Source organism: Siniperca chuatsi, linkage group LG22 (assembly GCF_020085105.1).
Source record: "Siniperca chuatsi isolate FFG_IHB_CAS linkage group LG22, ASM2008510v1, whole genome shotgun sequence".
Lineage (NCBI taxonomy): Eukaryota > Metazoa > Chordata > Actinopteri > Centrarchiformes > Sinipercidae > Siniperca > Siniperca chuatsi.
This window is the reverse complement of record NC_058063.1, coordinates 10,339,473-10,359,088: the sequence shown is the minus strand read 5'-3', so window position 1 is coordinate 10,359,088 and position 19,616 is coordinate 10,339,473. Positions and strand designations below refer to the sequence as shown.

At 41.3% G+C, this 19,616-nt stretch overlaps 1 protein-coding gene across 1 annotated transcript in view; it reads right to left on the bottom strand.

The window, feature by feature from the left end:
• Positions 1 to 1,446: 1,446 nt before the first annotated feature.
• The window catches only part of adgra3 (adhesion G protein-coupled receptor A3), a 30,551-nt gene continuing 12,381 nt past the window's right edge, over positions 1,447 to 19,616 (bottom strand). The window contains exons 4-20 of the mRNA XM_044183611.1: positions 16,413 to 16,484; positions 12,284 to 12,355; positions 12,058 to 12,129; positions 11,623 to 11,783; positions 10,806 to 11,019; positions 10,421 to 10,585; positions 9,563 to 9,764; positions 9,256 to 9,405; positions 8,462 to 8,620; positions 7,377 to 7,544; positions 7,027 to 7,234; positions 6,584 to 6,792; positions 6,070 to 6,194; positions 5,691 to 5,814; positions 4,932 to 5,077; positions 3,907 to 4,002; positions 1,447 to 3,214 (exon numbers count right to left, since the gene is read on the bottom strand). Coding sequence (XP_044039546.1) covers positions 1,768 to 3,214; positions 3,907 to 4,002; positions 4,932 to 5,077; positions 5,691 to 5,814; positions 6,070 to 6,194; positions 6,584 to 6,792; positions 7,027 to 7,234; positions 7,377 to 7,544; positions 8,462 to 8,620; positions 9,256 to 9,405; positions 9,563 to 9,764; positions 10,421 to 10,585; positions 10,806 to 11,019; positions 11,623 to 11,783; positions 12,058 to 12,129; positions 12,284 to 12,355; positions 16,413 to 16,484 — 3,790 coding nt within the window. The 3' untranslated portion in view covers positions 1,447 to 1,767. The remainder of the gene's footprint in view (positions 3,215 to 3,906; positions 4,003 to 4,931; positions 5,078 to 5,690; positions 5,815 to 6,069; positions 6,195 to 6,583; positions 6,793 to 7,026; positions 7,235 to 7,376; positions 7,545 to 8,461; positions 8,621 to 9,255; positions 9,406 to 9,562; positions 9,765 to 10,420; positions 10,586 to 10,805; positions 11,020 to 11,622; positions 11,784 to 12,057; positions 12,130 to 12,283; positions 12,356 to 16,412; positions 16,485 to 19,616) is intronic.

Below are 19,616 nucleotides of genomic sequence, written 5' to 3'. Positions count from 1 at the left end.
AACAGTGTGTCATGGAGTTTCTGAAAATAATATAACGCTACATGCCTGCCTTAAGTGTGTGGTGGAAAGTAACTAAGTACATTTACTCACTGTACATTTATTGTGAGTACAGTTTTGAGGTACATGCCACTTTATACTTTTACTCAACTACATTTCAGAGGGAATATTGTACTTTTTACTCCACATTTATCTGACAGCTGTGGTTACTAGTTATCTTCAGTGGTTGAAGTAAAGTACAAGTATCAATACAACAATGTAAAAATACAAGTTACAAGTCCATTACAAGTTTAAAGTATCCCACTTAAGTAAAAGTACAGAATTATCAGCAAAATATGCTTAAAAGTATCAAAAATAAAAGTACTCCTTCTGCAGTAAAACGTCCCGTGACTGATACATTATTATACAGTATATTATATTAGATTAATACTGATGCAACTATTTAGAAGCAGCATTTTATTGTTGTAGCTGGTTGACGTCAAGCTAGTTTTAACGGCTTACATACATTACATACTGTTCAGTGGTTTAGTCCAGTGGTTCCCAACCGAGGGGTCGGGCACCCTCCAATGGGGGGAGAAAAAAAAAAGGTTTCGCTACACGAAACACAAGTTTGTCATGACCTCTTACAAAGTTGTGGCTCCTTGTCAGTTCAACCAAAGAGTGATTTCCCCTTTTAAAAAATATTAATTAATATTATAATATATATAATATATATATAATGAAATATTGGATAATTTGACCTCTTTAAGCTTCAAAGATTAGAGAAAAATAAAAAAATTGAATAAATACATACACAATCAGTTCTGCTACACAAATACATTTGTGTAGCAGAACTGATTCACTGTCAGACTTGAATGGTCTCTGGCTGTTGACACAACCACCTAGTCAGATACATGGCATTCACCCAGCAAAAAGTCATACTAATCCATTTTCAGACTACTCAGCAGTCAAATCATACACTTTGTGCCCATGTGCTCTCTCCCCAACAGCGATGTCAAGCCGTAAGTGGGACTCCAGTTCAGCTGCCGGCTGTGGAGGAGACTGAGAATGGAATGAGGTGGACAAGGACGAAGATACACTCCCTCTCATTATCCTTTCTTCTTATGGCAGCTTCACTTGGCCTGTGAGTCAGCTGTCAATCACAGCCTGGGCATCAAGTCAGCGGGAGCCCAGAATGTCCGGTGCACTCATCAAATCTGCCAGCAGGCAGGCAGAAAACACCTTTTCAGCCCAAAGCCACAGCCAGTTGCAATTAAAGTGCTGCTCCGCTGCGGAAAGAGGAACCTGAGGACCTGAAGGTCAGTGGAAAACCCAATTACCAGCTTGTCATATATTGCCAGCGAGAGTAATTCTTGGAAACAAAACAGCTCTGACTCACCTTTACACTGGCTGCAGAGGCCTGAGAGGAGATTGTGGGTGTTATCACAAGAATAAAAACATTCAATTAGGTAAACGCAACTTTTGTTTTATTATTGTTGGGACAAACTTGAAAATGGGGGGAAAAATCCCCGGGGTAAGGGCATGCACAGGGCCACAGCTCAGACTATGCAGTTTCATTAACAGAACTCTTAAACGGAATGAAAAGGTTTGGATTAAAAGTTATAAAAATAGACCATTTACAAAAACATATCTACAAAGACAGTTCAGTGGCAGTAATGATTTGATTGTACATTTTTAAAAAAAATGTACAAATCGAAAAAAATAAAAAGACACTTCACAGTTTAAAGGAGAGAGCATATCACAATGCAGTCTTTGGGCCGGAAACTGTCGCTACACAGTAGTTTCATGTTTCCACAAGCCAGTCTTTATACTGGCTGCACTGTCTGAGTTAATTAAAGGCACTAGCTGTGCATTTTCTTTAAGTGTGCCACCATTTTGAGTGATGAGGTTGAGCCCATATGACTTGGGTTGGCTTTCTAGTTCTGTGCTGCTGGGCTGCTTTACAGGACCAGAGTCTTTACTTGAGCTTGACGCTGCAGCAGTCGCTGCCTGCTCAGTCTCTACAGTTACCACACTCCCGTTCCCCAGGGTGCTGCCACCTCCTTTATCTGCATAGCGGGAGCGGCGTGGCAGGCTCGCACTGTCACTGCTGTCCTGCTGCAGCTGGCTCTGATGCCGCTCTCTGTAAGCCATGTAGGCTGCCCGTCGACTGTTGCGCGCTGCTACGTCGTAATGGTGGTGCCGCCTGTGGGGGGCGCTCTGCACGCTGCCATCCACGCTGGTGGGGACGTCGTAGGCGTACTCTCGCAACACAGTTAGCCGGCTCGCCCTGTGCGCTCGCGCTCTGTTTTTGTGATGCCTGCTTGTGTGTCCGTTAGTGGCAGCTGTCGGGTTGTTGATGTTGTTCATCGGGCGGAACTGCACCTCAACTGGTGCAATGTGCATTTTAATTTCATTGTCAAGTGAATGTTCAGTCAGGCTGTTGTCCAAAACGGCTGCACCGTTGGCTGTCACTGGTGCCGAGGCAGACTTACACTGAGCTGCCTCTGCGTGCAGATTGGTCAGCTTGCTGCCATGGGCAGAGTTGCGCATGCTTGGGGCGCTCTTATTTGTGTAAGAAGAGTCTGCACTGCTGTGGCCGCACTTTGTTGACTCCCCATCTGCCTTGTCAGCAGATCCTGCTGTGGATGTCATTGCCACGCCTGGCTGAGGCAGAAGGACATCCTCCTGTGCAGAGTAGGCTCGTCTCCCAGAGCAACAAGCCTGGGACCAATAGCGCCTCATATCCTGCCTGTTGGCACAGTGATGCGCCACCATGAACGCCCCCAGTGCCAGTGCGACCACCCCGAACAGGCAGGTGAAAGCTAAGTCAAAGGGGTGGTCTTGTGATACAGCCATGGCGCCGAACACCCAGAGGGCCGCGTACAGTCCTAATGCCCCTGCGGCGCCCATCAGCTGAGCCGCGAAGGTGTGCTCGTTCTCCAGGGCCGACAGGGGCACAGCGTGGGGAGCGGACACTATGGAGGACGACGCCTCGTGAGGCTGGAGCTGGAGAGTGAGGGGGTGGAAGTGGCTGCTGGGACCATCTGGCCCGGACTCTGTGTTGGCTGAAGCCAGATGCTGCTGCTCTTCGGCCGGCTCCTTGAGCTCATAACGGCGTTCAGGGTGGCGGCGCAACTGGAGCAGGATGCTGAGGAAGTACATGCAGTCCACAAAGATGATGAATCCAACTGGGCCATAAAAAGCCCCGATACTAGGCTCCCATGCCATCCAGCAACTAGAAGGAGGAAGAGACAGACCAATCAAACATTTCATATACAGTAAGATAACAGATGTGGCTTTTAGGATTCTTAGTTTTTGTCCCCCAATTGTAATAACTTAAATTATAAGGAAAATTGCCAACAGTACTCATTAAAACCAACCATTAATACCACATCGCCTCATCTTAATCTGTCACCATCATTATTTACTTCACAAAGTTAAAATCACTGAAATTTTTTAGCATATAATTTTTACAGTAACTGTCCCATTACGTTTAATAACACAGGCTGGATTCATCTTGCTTGCAAGAAATTAATTAAACTCCAAAGACTTGAGACAGATATGGGTCCAGATTTCTCAATTAGTCAGCCACGTTGCACAAGCTAAACAGCTGCCACTGTAGAGAGGGGGGGCGGGGGAGCTCGCTGTAAACTGGCAGCAGTTGCTGGTTGCTTGGATGCACACACCATTAATAGGCCTCCATAATCAGAACTTCGGGGAATAAACTTTTCCTACCCTCATAAAAATATCCATTATTTACTGAAGCAATGCAGTCTGGCCGGTCGATAACTAAAGCAAACTCCTCCTGAGGACAGAATGTAAAATATCTTGCGGGGCTGGATGTTCCTTCATTAAATGCTGTTATCCATATAAAATGACACGGCATTACCATGAGCATATACTGCTTTCTATACAGGGACTACTTACTATGGTGCATTGGTCCGACTGCCGTAGTTTTTGATGTTAGCTGCTGCAGTGATCCCACAGACAATGATGGGTATCCCTCCGCCGATTAAGTAGAACCTTTCGGAGAAAGCACAGAGGTCGTTCTGATTTAGTCTCTCTGTAGGACAACAAGCAGACATGAACTGGACACAGAGGTCCAATGGTATTTCAGGCCTCTACACTGACACCATGTGGCAGTTTTACCGAGAAACATGACCGCATATAACAAGGGAAAGCTCAATGACATACTCACCCCTTCTCTTTTTAGAAATGCATATCAAGTAAAAATATTCCACGTATATAAACATAGCATGTCATTTTAAAAAATACACCCACTTATGCCTGGGTCACATTATAAATGTTGCTTGCTAATAAAGATAGGTTTCGCATATATGAAGAAAAGGGATCACACACACACTACCTGATTATGTCTTAAAAATCCTCCCAAAAACATAAAAAACATTCCTCTATTTATTCTGAACACTTAGAAACTTAAGTGTAGTTTACATTGGCATTACCAAATGCTAGAAGATGATAAAAGAGACCCAATGAGTACAGAACTTTGTGTCTGACTGCTGTGATTTTATCTGTACTTTCATGCTTATGCAGATTCAGGTATATCGTAAAAGAAACAGACAGCACGGCACAAGTGAACCTCTGGTTTTGGGTTTGTTCGCTTCTTCACATACAGAAGGTGAGAGGCAGATACAGCAGCAAGTTAGGACTGGGAGAAAGCTGTAATCAACAACACTAGATCTCATCCCCATGGCAGTGTTTAATATTAAGCGTCACAGTATGGCACGCTTGGTAAACATAAAGGTGCCTGCAGGTTACTGACATGTTGCATGATGTCTGAGCAGCAAAGTCAAAGATTTTCCTACAATTTCCTAATGTTGCCATTTGGAGGTGGTAACATGTAAAGTTGCCTCGTCCAGCAAAGAAAATGCAACCCAAATGTATTACTTTTACCACGCATCTGTTGGAATGTAGGAGTGGTGGTATCATACCTCAGCATAGGCCGCGGTGGTGGCGGAGGTTCGTCCAGCTCTTCATAGCGCTTGGCCTTGCGCGTCACCTGTTTGTAAATGTTGCGTGCAGTTACACCCACCCACAGAGCGGTAGCCAGAGTTGAATAGTGCAGCAAGATACCCACCTAGAAGAGATTGCACCATTATGTATGTGACATTTAATAAAGCAAAACAAATGCAATCAATCAATCAATCAATCCATCTCCTACGGTCAGAATGACAGACTGCACCTGATGTTAAGTAAATAAAAATAAAAATGATGGAAAGCAGCACATGCGAGTATTTTAAATGGCATGATGATCCTTGAGCAATTTTGTATTGAGTATGTCCTCATCAGCCTGAGTTGAAAAATCACCTTCTGAGATATATATTTATGTCAGAGGGGATTAAATAAATAAACAAAAAGTGATCTGCCAAAATCTTTTCCAGGTGATATCCAGGTACTTTGTGCAATGAAAAATTAATAAGTAATGTTTCTCAGTCTCAACACACCATGAGGGGTGGTGTGGGATTGCCTCTAGCCATGGAAACGATCTACTGTATCTTTTTATGCATCTTTCACTGCGTTTCCACAAGTTTTATGAGCAGAGTGAACTTAGCCAAAGGCAACTTTTTTCCAGCGTTTTTTCCCCTTGAAAACATCCGGAACACTTGTTCATTTCTGACTGCTGACTATTAAGTTTAGAGAAAAGCGTGCGCAGCGGGAGAGTTGGAGGTGGGCGGATGGTGTATACTCACTGCTTGGCAGACGCTTGCATATCGCGTCTGATTTATGCCACCTACGAAGACCCCGCAGGTGAGGGAGATGTGGAAGCACAGGTTGACCAACATGTGCCAAAACTTGCGGCTCACACGGACAGACCTGGAGTCACAAAAACAACAAATCATAGAATTAAAATGGAAAAAAGTGTCTTACTTATGGATGGGAGAGTTGTTTATGTTGACACTGCTCTGGATGTTGTTTTGTCTCATGAAAAAGGAGAGACTGTAGTCTATTGAGCAGAAATTAATGGGAGCAAAATTAAATCTTCCAAGGTATTAAATATGAAGAACCAACAGCCAAACATTATTAACTTAAAACAAGAAAAATAAAACAACAATATAGGTAATCTCTTACCTGTGATGGTAGATGTAGCTGATGATAATGATGAGCAGGCAGAGAAGTAGTATGATAGTAGTGGCGTAGATGACTGGGTGCAGGGGCTGGATGCTTGGAGAGAAATACTCCACATTGCTGAGGTCCTGCATGACAGATGAGGTGATAAATCCTCAGTTTCAGGTAATATTGTTACATCACATCAATAAATGTCATAAGGCAAGAATTATAGTGCTTATAGACAACTACAAAGTGCCAGAAAAAAAGCATCCTGCACTCTACAGCAGTATATTTTCCAGGTTCAGTGGAGTCTAGTTAACCTTTTTGTAGACATGGCAATATTTCCTAATGGCCACTAGAGGGCTGATCAGCTCAGATCAGATCCTGTAAGCGCTTTACAAAACTAACAAAAATAATAATTAAAATTCATGATATAGACCATCTTTACTGATGCTGATCACTGGAAAAACATCACCTCACACATGGCCAAACTTGTCTATGTCATACAACCAACATAAGGAATAACCCAACCTACCATCAGCAGGCCATAGTTGCCAAGAGAGTTGCAGGATATGGTGGTGAAGTTGTCATGATGGCCCAGGATGTGGCAGCCATCGCTCTGCCATCCTCCGTGGCCTCCCACCAAGCTCAAGTTCCAGCAGGCGGACACAGCGTCTGAGCCGCGAACAAACCGCCGCAGGGTGATGTTAACGGGCGTCCTCAGGACACGCAGGGACATGCCGTCTGATGGAAAACACAGACAGGAGTATCAGAACAGACAAAAAAAGCTGTTTTTAAGTTTTCATTTTATTGTGTGATTAATGAGCTGAATGGCAATTTGGTTCTGTCCAGTTTGGGTTGCTTTAGGTGCCAGTGTTATGTGTCAGAATATTTTCAGATTTCTCCTCTCTGATAAAAAACAAAAACAAAAACAACAAACATAAACACTTACGACTATACCAAAATATTATGACTCACCTATCTTGGCCATGATGACAGGGGTGGCCACACTCCTCCTCTTCCCACCATCGGCCAGTTGGGAGGAGTTGCCGGTGGAGGGAAAAAACTTGCCATTGCGAAAGCCCAGTAGATGGAGCTTGTACACTGTGTCCTCAGCCTGCCCAGGGAGTGCAGCCTGGCTAAAGAGAGACTGAGGAAGCTGCAGGGAAGCCTCCACGATGGTGCTCTACAGGGACAAAAATATGCATATTTTTACAATAAATGTATTGTTTTGTTTTGATTATGTTAAGCATTTGAGAACGACCTTTTAGCTGCAGTCAGCAAAACAATCTGCAAACAAATTGTAATTATCTCTGGTAGGAGCTGACCTTGTGAAGGATGCTGGAGAAGGAGCTGGTTGTGTTGCATTTGAAGGTGAGCTGACGGTCCTGCCCAGGTGTGCGCTCAGGGCTGGGCCTCTGGAACAACATGCAGGCCATGCCGTTCCAGTCGTTGGCTCTGACAGCGTGAGTCTCCAGTGCTATGTTGGGCGATGTCTGGAAGGACAACGGGAATAGTGAAATTTGATTCAACTGCTTCATTCAAGTTTTATAGTGCAACAAGACATAGGGGCCCTATTTTAAATCAAGCAAGAGCAACGACAAGAGCAACGTGGTAGGTCTTGGGCGCACGGACTGTGTGGGTGTCTCCAAGCTCAGCTGCTACACAACTGTGTATACACCGTTAAGCATATCAAGAATAAAAACATAAAACGGCACTTTTTCTAAAAAAGAAAGTTGGAAAGGAGGCTGTGACACAGTCTATGTGTGACACACAGGACTGATGAACCGCTGTAATCTGACGTCTCCTGCATAAACAGCAGAATACCAAGTCATCACCGACCAGTCTGATGCATGTAGAGGTGTGGGGTTATTCTGTAGCAGCTTGGTGTCATTTAACGAAGGTAAACACAGTGGATGGCCGTGTGACACTGCTCAAATCAGAGGCTGCAGATTTATCAACATATCTGTCCTGCTGCCTTCAGGTGGCTGCGGGGATTTAATGAACTGAAGGAGAAGCTTTTCATACTGTATAAAGCAGCTGTGGACAGCAGATAGTGGAAGAATCACTCTTGTTAATTTATAGATCAATGCAGACTGCTTTTTCCTGCTTTAACTACATTAAACGTTAATTTTTGATGCAGATTTAAAACGCACCTACTGGTTAAAGAGTGATTAATTAAAATGGTTTATCTACATTTTAAGAATTTTCTGTTATTGCTGCGCATTTGCTCCAAGTATTTAGTTTGCTCTTGTTCTGAGACGTTAATTCTAAGCGCGTGGTCTAAGAACTAATTTCCATGAAAATACCAAGAAAGCGAAGTTCAAGGTCAGGACAAACCGTCTGAGCGCTGCTTGCGCCGATTGTTACGCTGCCGTGAAAATAAGGCCATAGTGTTGTTGAGGGGACTAACCAGGGAGAAGGCCTGTGCTGTGGCCAGACGGTAGACAGCAATTTTCTGGAGGCAGGCGATGATGCGGGAGCAGGCCATGGCTTCACGCTGAGCCATCCAGAGCACCCTCTCATCGGCCAGCATCAAGTTACTGGCCATGCTTACCATCACCTCACCCAGCTGGGAGACAAGAAATTGACATTTGACATGAGTGAATACACACATAGATGCATTCAACAACAGCTGGGAAATTCATGGCACTAACTTGGAAAAGTTGTCATTATAACTTCTTTGACCCATAAACAGTGACTTACTACATGTAGCAGCAGCAGCTCATAATCTCAATTACTTGAGTGGAAACATAAGAAGTGAATATGTTCAGTCAGCATCTTGTTTGTATCAAACAGCACTAAACATATGCTTGAGGGAGATACTTGACTCTTTGTAGCTAAGTGACTATTGGAAACACATTTCAAGCATGGTGTCGCCCAACTAAAATATGCTCAAAAACTATAGTGCTCCCTGCCTACAGCAGTTAAAACACGCTAGGAGCTCCTTTGCTCTGAAAACTTTTTCTTTTCATTGGCCTACAGCTGTGCCGAAAGTCGTGACGAGACATCCTTTCTCATTAAACAACATGACAACAAACAGCTGTTGAGCATTAATCTATTTGTCCTTGGAAGGGGTAATACACCAAATGCATGCATCACATTCTACTGTGAAGGTAAGCTTGTAAAAAAGGACTTCATTCTGATTCTTAATTTGGTGCTGGGCTGGAAATGTGAACAAATAAGTGCAGCCACTATAGTACTTACATCTTTAAACTTCTCAACAAACTTGCCAATCTTCTCAATCATCTCAGCCACAAAGATAATGTCCATCTTGTCTGAGAAGTTGGCAGCATCGTTTGTGCAGACCAACAGGCGTTGGGCCCTGGCCACCACACTGCTCTCATTCAGAGGCATCTAGCGGAAAGATACAGAGAGAGAGAGAATTAGTCTATATCTAACATGAAATGGTCCAAGCAAAGAGGGACGAGCAGAAAGGATAAGAGGAATTAAAGAAACACTGAGAAAGAAAAGATGTGAAGTGAATGAGATTTCAGGGCAACCAGATACAGACCTGGTTGATGACATAGAGAAATCTTGTGACATCTTTCTGGAACTGGCAGCGGGAGTAGTCGTCTTCTGCCCAAAGCCCCTCGCGATCACAGTAGCGCCACGCCCGCTGCTCGTCACCTGAGCTGCCCGAGTAGGTGCCTGCACTCGATGGCAGTCTGTTGCAGGGGAGGTAGGCTCTGATCCCTGCCAGGGTGCGTGGCCACCTGGAAGGAGCCAAATAAATCACAGTCCTGCTGTTTCCATTCCTCATTAACAGATACATGCAATGTCCTTATTTTCTCCTAACTTTGTGTCCTGTGTGAGCCATAACGTGCGTAACATCAATAGCAACAGAGTAACGTAATGATTATGGTCAAAGCCATGAAGTAATTTCTATGTTTGACCACGAGGGGGAGCCACAGTGCTTGACATGGCAGCATGCTGTACATGTCGTACTTAAAATATCATACTTATATATTTACTTTGAGAATGGATCTATGTACACATTTAAGTATTCGCTCTGGTAAATTACAAAGTCAGATGAACAAATAAAAACCCATACTGTGGGTTTTTATTTGTTTTATTTATGAATAAACCTGTTTGCTAATGTAATTCAGTTTCTAAAATGCTCAATAATTTTAAGCCAAAATAACCAGCTATTTATAAAAATGTAAACAGTTGGAAGTGTGAAAGGATTGGAACTGGGTGTAGGTCAAGATAGACCACAGCTTTTTATTTATATAAAGAGCTGTATTGGAGGCGCCAACATAAAATCTAACATAAAATTCAGGCTTTGACATAGGATAGAGTTGCCCTCGATTGTTAGGGCGACTGGTGTAAGTGAGTAGCTCTGTGTCTGGTTTTGTGTGTGTGCACTAACCTGAACTCTCCCTTGTTGTTGGAGACGCGTTCAGGAGCACAATACTTAGCAGAACTCTCCAACACCACAATGTGGACAGTCCTGGTGGTGTTGCCCCTGCTTGTCCAGACCCGGCACTCCCAGTTCCCAGTAAAACCAGGCTGAATGTTTGAGATGGTCAACGCGCTGATGGGAAACATGATGGAGAAATCAGTGAAATTTCAGATATTTTGGCACATCTGCCAGCCTTATGGTGAAAACAAAGACACATGATGCCTTTTTTTCATCCTAAAAGGGAAATTCAGCTGCTAAAAGCTATAAGCTTTTTCCTTATATAATGCTAATGATCACAGACAGTACACTTACCACCTTAGGTTAGCATTAACATGAATGCACACTGCCATACCTAGCAATTAGAGAGCAGTTCTGCACCATGCGCTTTTCAATGAAGATTCCTTGGGCGGCGTCGGGCTTGACCATGCGGCCATCCTGGTACCACAGCACCTGCATGTCTTCAGCCACGAAGGAGGCCTGACACTGGAACGGCAGGCTGTCTCCCTGAAAGACGACCTGACGCTGGGACGGAGTGAGCTGGAAGGAGGGCAACTCAAGTGGAGCGTCTGAGGAAACCAGACAGAAGTTAGGAAGAGAGTCAGGTAAAAAATGATTGTTACTTATAGTCCCCTCACAAATCATGTTTTGTTCCATTTACTCTCGACACAGTGCCTTTTTGATTCACTCTTGGCACTTTTTGGACACACAGGGAAACTAAAACAGTGCCTTGAATTCTGGGTACATTAGCGCTATTTGTCATTCATGTCAGGCCGTGGCTCCTGCTAGATCTGTGCCATGTATTTCATAATCCCTCACTGTGATGAGTGCCAAACTGATAAGACATGAGCAAGTACAAACAAAGGCAGCACTGGCCTGGGCAGCCCTTTCTCTTATCTCCCGTGTCATTGCACAAGCCCCTGTTCCCCAAACACCAGCAGCCTCACTGATACCAAAAATAGAGAAATTAAAAGAGACAGTGCACCATTTTGAAACTACAACTTGTGTCACAACTCAACCTTTCTTCAAATGTCTGAGACTGGACAAATGACACATCAGATAGTGTCACTGAAATGATGAATGATTCGTGTTCAACTACTATTTTAGGGCGACGCCTTTGCGCTGTGTCAAATCTTTGTTTCTGTGTGGTTCAGGTGTGTGTGTGTGCCTACCGCAGGTGAGGAGCTCCGGCCTGATGGAGGTAATAAGCTGGCCCTGGAGAGACTGGGGGTATGAGCACTTCGTGTTCTTGACCGCTATGTTCCTCTCTTTGATCCAACGCAGCAGCCACAGAAGGTTGCAGTCACACAGCAGGTAAGGTGTCTGAAACTCCCTATGGATGTATAGAAACACACACACAAATAGAGAAACAAGGGGAAGATGGGTTAAGTGGTGGGGATCTACCAAATATCAAGATAAGTGACAAACAGTCATATGTCTGATGAGAAAACCCCAATTTTGCTGCCATATTATATATCTTAAACACCATTTATTAAAAATAGTGTTGATTGCAGTGATTTTCATTGTAAATATTCAGACATCACAATCAAATAGTGATGCTTGCATGTGATTTCAGTATACAATAACATGTGTCTTATCATACTTACAATGACTTCAGAGACACCAAGCTGCCAAAGGTCCCCTGAGCCAATGAAGAGAACATGTTCCCTGTAAGGTTTCTAGGAAAAAATGTAAAAAGAAATGATGAAAAACAATGATCATTTATCCCAGTCTATTACAAAAGACATGATTATATAAATGCCTTTTTAGCACACTAATCACACTAATCATATATTTGTAAAAATAGTAATAGTAAAAATAGTAATGACTTACAGTCTGGTCAGACTGGTGAGGCCCTTGAAGATGTCTACGTTAAGACAGCCGATGCTGTTGTTAGACAAGTCTCTGTAGCACACACAAAAAATACGTTTCTGGTTTATGTCTTCCACATTTCAGAAATAACACAACATGACAGCTACAAGGGTCTAAAAGACCATCAATTAGTAAACTGCATTAAAGCTGGGAATGTTTTCCAACAAGATAAGCCCTGAAAATCAGATTGTATCATGAGAAAAATAGATAAACGGAAAAATTTTATTTATTTATTTTAAACAGCCAAGTTCAACAGAGACAGGTTGCGGCAAAGAGCCTAAAGATTCAGCTGACAGGTTTACCACTTTCAAGGTGATTTTAGATATCGTCTGTGTGGGCCTTCGGGGGAACCTACACATCAAAGGCAGAGTAACACTGGGAGATGATTAATCACCTATGATTAATGTCAAACACGTCAAAAGTGTGTGTTTCTCCTCTGGATGTGACCTGACATGACGTCTCTGGCAAACATCTGATGGAAGTCTCTGAGACTCCTGACGCCTTTCAGAAGGAATCGCAGACAAGTCCAGGACAGAACATAGAAAAGACCGATCCTACCTCTGCAGCTATTTCTAAAAGTTTGTATATTGGGTGTAATTCACAAAGAGAAAATATTCACTGGTAAACTTTAGTACACCACCCTCTGATCCAGTGGTTCCCCACCTGTGGGTTGGGACCTCCCGAAGCACACACCCCACCCCACAAGCCAAAACATATTGGTCTCACAAGATGTTCTTTATATTAAGAGTGTTGCTGGAGCTTTGACCTCTTTTGTTTAGCATGATTAAAATCATAAGAAATAAGGGAAGAGCATTTCTGATACATTTTTTTTTTGCCTATCTTTTAAAAGTTTATTAGCTGAGAGAAAGATGAGAGAAACTGCAGAATTGGGTGATAATGCTCTGTAAGTTTGTCACTTCGAATGGCATGTTTCACATTACACGTAGTAATTTGATCCATTGTTGACAAAAAAAATTTTTTATTAGTGCAGCTTTAAAAAATTGCTGAAAGCTAAACCTGAACAGCTTTGATAAGTTGTCAAACATGGTTATTAACCAACAATCACATTTTGGGCTCTTTAAATTCCCAGAGAGATAACATTTAAAGCAACCACAGTTCAAAGTCACAACAACTTCACAATAGCTGTAACACATATTCCTCTGTGAATGATCCAGTCACTGAAAGGTGCCAAGTAAAGAAACAAGAGCCTGGGAGAAAAGACAGATCATTACCTCAACCCACCAGCTAAACTGTATCCTGGGGTGCTGGAGGAATGCGATACTGACACAAAGTGATACCTGGAAAATGACTGTCAGGCATATGCTAACATCCGAGCATTTATGTAATTATTGGTGATGGTCCTTAAGGTACCAGCTGGGGAGTTCACTGTGTGAGGTTATTAGTTCCACTTGGAAGAGAAGAAAAAGCCGCCGTTTGCAGGCTTGCCAATTTGTGCGAGCATTGTGTGTCAGGGGAAGGATAACACAGGGGTGGAGGGAGGGCTCCCCTAGCTGAAGGCATACTTTCATCTCACTTTATCGCCTGGATTCAAATACTAGAGTTACAGCTACATCAAGGGACTTAACATAAGATGGTGAATACTGTTATTACTTAAACTCACTTTTACTGTGTTAGGAATCGATGTAACAATTTATTCAGAACAATGAAAATAAATCCACATATCACTGATTTTTCTTATTACTGACTAAAGTATCTAACTCGCCATCTGCTTTTACTAGCCGACTAGAATTCATTACCAAAGACTAATCTCAAATGCGTCTTTCAACCACAGGCATGTAGCACATGAACAGCACGGTGGACTGTTTCAGTGCAGTGCTTCAGTTGTTGTGAATGATACGTGGAGCAGAAGCAAAAATAGCCCATGTGATTAGGCTCGAGCAGGGACTGTTCAGCTGTTGGTGGAATGCAGAGTAAAGAGGGCTGAGGTCAGAGGAATCCATAGGGTTTGAGTGTTGTATATTGTGAGAGATGGGGATGTTTGCATGTGCAAAACTGTGTGTGATCTGTGTGTAAAGTGAAGTAAGGGATACACTTGTCTTCCCCTGAGGGTGTAACCAACAGTGCACCCTACACCAGAGCTCCCAGCACAAATAAAGAAACCCAGACAACTGGGACCAGCTGACTATTTCTAGATCAGATGTAAGTCCTGTTGTAAGGGTGCAAGTGGAGAGTTCTTTATATGCCAGTCTTCTCATCTGTAGACCTGGTTTTAACTCGACATGGACAGTAGACCCCTCATGGTATCTCCATAGTTACATTCTTGAGGGGGTACACGTCATCTACGGTGTAGCCTATGGCGTAGCTACTGAGTCTATGCACAGGTACGGCGCAGAAGTATATATGAACCTAAAGTGTTTCTCAACCAATCTACCAAACTCATGTTTTCCAAGGCGGTATGAAAATCTGACTCACAAACTTTGCTTACGTCAACTAAACTACAACTGCTTCTTAAATACAAATTCCCTTTGAGTGTGTCAATAAGACTCAGGTCTGATGTGTAGAACCCATATTATCCAAACTTCTGCAGCCTTCTCTTTAAATGTCCCTGTCAGATAAATAGGCCCTCCAAATGGCACGTCTTGAAATGAGAAGTAATCTAATTAGGCAATACTGATATGGGGAGGTAGACACACAGATGGGGGGAAATCAAAGTCTGGCTAGAGTAGAGTCAAAGATAAGGACAAAAAGAAAAGGTAGAGAAGCATGTGCCAAAGGTATGTCAAATAAATGTGACATGAAAACTGGTAAAAAAAATCTATTTTCATGTACTTCTTGCTGCCAATCAACTCCTCTCTCATTTTCCAAAAACTGGGGGGAAAAAGTAGGGTGGATGTGTAGCGGTGGATGCCAACCCCTGATGTAGGGCTTCTGTGTTTACATTCCCAGGGTCCAGCACTACCTCATCGTCTCCTTCGCTTGTCTTTTCCTTTCTGTGCTCTCTCCCTTTCACAGTCGAGTGAGTGACAGCCACTCTTTGAAATTAACTGAGACGGGTGGTGGGGCCAATTAAACTTTTTTACCCTTAGGCAAAACCAAACTGTACTCTGGAACAAACATATCCATGCGAGGTTGCAGATCACTCTGTGGTGACAATGAAAGTCTTTATGAATAGCTTGTGTGTGGGGTCAAGATTTTAAGACATATAGGCAGGAGTGAATCCATGTGACTGTGGTATGAATATGCATCGAGCACGAGGGGGGGGGTGAGGCCGGGTCTGCGCCAAGGAGCTGACTGCCTTCCTGTCTCGCTCTTATTGCTCCGCAGCAGCAGCCAAGTTCAAGTTTGTGTTGGCAGCGGCTGGGATTCCAATTCATGCTGTGCTCTCTCTCTCATGCGCACACACACACATAGAGAAACACACAACCATACACTAAGGTACACAGTTTATGACCTCCCACACTCACACACCACATATCCCAGATGGACTGTAGCTTTATGTATTCTCTGCAAATCAAAATTATCGTCACATGATATTCATAGACACCACACACACGTTTATATAGCAGTGTGTGAAAGTATATAAGGCCTCATGCTGTTTGCAGTGGTCTCTGGCAGTGAGACAGACAAAACAAGCAGACTGCTGCTTGACCATGCTCCCTTATGGACACTGGCTACACTCTAGACCTGCTAGACTCTAGAGCATGCACAGCACATTGCATAGATAGATACAAAACAACAGCTGCTTTAAACACAACATATGCAACCAGAGTCATTGCTGAAAACGGCCCAGACTGCTAAAGAATCTGTAAAAGCTTTGGAACTGCAACATATTTTGCAAAACACAGCAGTTCTACCAATTTAAAATACCAAAACAAAATGGCTTTAACCACACTTCAAAATGACAAGTTTAACAGAAGACACATTGAACAAGAGGCTTCTCCCTCTTCACTCACAATATTCATAAAATATGCCTTTAAAAAGCTGGAATTTAAATATTTTGGTTGCAATAATCAAAGAACACCTCAGTGAAATCCCAGGGGGGCTGAATGTGTGAATGTAGAATAAACACACACGTGCAGAAACCATATTAAAGAGACAATGAGGCTGCAGAGGCTCCACCACTACTCACAGTCTTTTGAGTGCTGGCAATCCGAGGAAAGCGCCTGGTTCAATACGACTGATCATGTTACTCCGCAGGTCCCTGTGGGGGAAAAAAGTTTAGGTCATGAACAACTCATACAGCAACAAAAGTAGAGCTGTAGTGATTAGTCGATCATTAGTCAAAACAACAGAAAATGAATCTACAACACTTTTGATAATCAATGAGCATTGAGCATTTATTCACTATTTACTGACATTTTACCCTTGAAACGATTAATCAAGAAAATAATCAGGAAATTAATTGATAATTAAAGCAATCATTAGTCGCAGCCCAGCAAAATAGCATGTAATGGGATGCATAAGATGTGATTCCTGCTAATAAAAAATATTCAGGCCTCAGTCATTTGCTGACATTTATTCTATTTTATGTTGCCATTTCCCCCCCATTTAACAATTCTAAGCATTTTGTGGACTTTCTCATAGGTAAGAGTTATGAAATATTAGCAGTCAGGGGTTCAGTATTCTGCAGACTGATTCTTAAATATTCTAATTACATGGAAACATACTTTTACACTTTAACCACTGGACTTTTGAAATGATCAACATGGCAAGGAAGAAAAAGTGGCAAGGAAAGACTTGGATTACCATCCTTAGAACATAATGATACAAATTCACCAACACCCATAATAATATAAGATAACAATATGGTTACAATATACACAGTGGAGCGTATCTTGCACATGGATGCATTTAGTTTTCTATCCAAATGGAACACCCGGACCTCCACCAACCTCACCCTCTGATCATTACTTCACAGCCACTGTCTCTGACAACTCGACCCTCAAAGGTGCTTCCTAGCTCTTTATTTCCCCCTCCCCACCCACACACACACAGATACACACCCAGACCTCCCTCTCTTGAGGTACAAAGGCTTGCAGTCACAGAATTCCTGCGGCGCTCACCTGCGCTGCCACTGCCTAGTCAGTCATTACAGTGGAGGTTCAGGAGGCTTTCTAGTCGCCACCTGAACCCACACAAAGGGCCTCTGGGTAACTCTGCCCGTTTGATGTCGAGGAGCTGTCATCTGAAGGTGGGTTGGTGGTTATAGATAAGTCATTGACAAAAAAATCTATTGCTTGTTACAGCTTTTGATGTGAGCTGGCAGACTTGGCTTCTCTGTGCTGGAGTGTTGAGAGAAAAATGAGAAAGCAGGACAAAGAACTCAAAAATATCCTTACAACCAGTTTTAGGAGTGTGTATTAGGTGCAGAAACTACCATGTTAAGTCTACTAATTTGCTTGTTGCTGAAGCTAATTTATTTTCATGTAAAATTTGCTTGGAGTTGTAGTTATTAGAGTTGAAGAAAAGCAGGACACAAACACCGTCAGCTCTCCTCTCCTGTGGCCAAGCTCAGAATGGAACTGACTGATGAGTCAAGAGAAAAGCTCTTCTGCTCCAGTTTGACTCACTGGTCGGATGCTCAAACCACAAAATTAGGTTTAAACAAGTAACAGAGAACAATGACGCTATCAATACTGTTGATATTCTGACATATATACTCATTTATTTTCATCAAACATGATAATTACATTTACTGCAGTACTGTACTACTGTGTTCAAAGTTTTAAAGGTATTTTTAATAAACATTAAGTTCTGTTGTTTTAAAGTTCTGATATTAAGAAGCTTTAACCGATTCTAAAAGGACAGAGTTACTGAATGATATCTGCAGGTGGTCTTCACAGTTCAGGTATCAATCACACTGGGAAACCTGTAAAATTGTCCTGAGTAACCACTACTAATAATGATAAAAAAAGAACACTGTAGCTCTCTGATATTCGAATACTTGTGGATAAAATTTGAGGAGTCAGAGAGAACCAGTCCATGCTTAACCATCCATAACTGCACTTCAGATTCCAAAGACCGCTGACCACACATGAAATGGCACCTTTTATTTGCCAAGGAGAAAAATGCCAGATTTTCTAGACATGCTCAGATTGAAATAGCTGGCTGAATATTTTGTAGTGTGTTCCAGAACTGTTCTTGAACTGGCCCCAAACGAAAGGGTGGTTTTGCAGCTGCTGCCATTTTTAAGGGGCACACATTCTGTCTTCCAAAGGTGTTAGTCATAATTAAAACACATGTGACATGGATCTATCTATATATATAGATATATATCTATATATATATATATATCTATATATATATATATATATATATATATATATATATATCTATATATATATATATATATATATATATATATATATCTATATATATATATATAGATATATATATATATATATATCTATATATATATATATATATATATATATATATATATATATATATATATATATATATATATATATATATCTATATCTATATATATATATATATATATATCTATATATATATATATATATATATATATATATATATATATATATATATATATATATATATATATATATATATATCTATATATATATATATATATATATATATATATATATATATATATATATATATATATATATATATATATATATATATATATATATATATATATATATATATATATATATATATATATATATATATATATATATATATATATATATATATATATATATATATATATATATATATATATATATATATATATATATATATATATATATATATATATATATATATATATATATATATATATATAGATAGATAGATAGATAGATAGATAGATAGATAGATAGATAGATAGATAGATAGATAGATAGATAGATAGATAGATAGATAGATAGATAGATAGATAGATAGATAGATAGATAGATAGATAGATAGATAGATAGATAGATAGATAGATAGATAGATAGATATAATAAAAACGTACCCTTATTCAATTCAAGCACTTTAAATGTCCTTTTATTACCCACGCTTCAAATACATCTCCTGGTGAGGTATGGTGTGTTTACTTCTTGTTTTACATTTGCAATAAAACCATTGGAATGCTTAAACAGTGTAGTGTAGCCTAACTGTAGCACAAGAGGTAAAGCGATATTAAGTCCGATAACTAACTCACTAATGTCAGTTACACAGCAATAACTATATAAAGCTTACAAACAAATTAGCTAACATTAGCCACCACAAGCTTGTGATGATACCAGATCACGTGAGGCTGAAATGAGCAAGGGTGCATTTCATTGCTTATGACTTCAACTTTTCATTAAAAAAA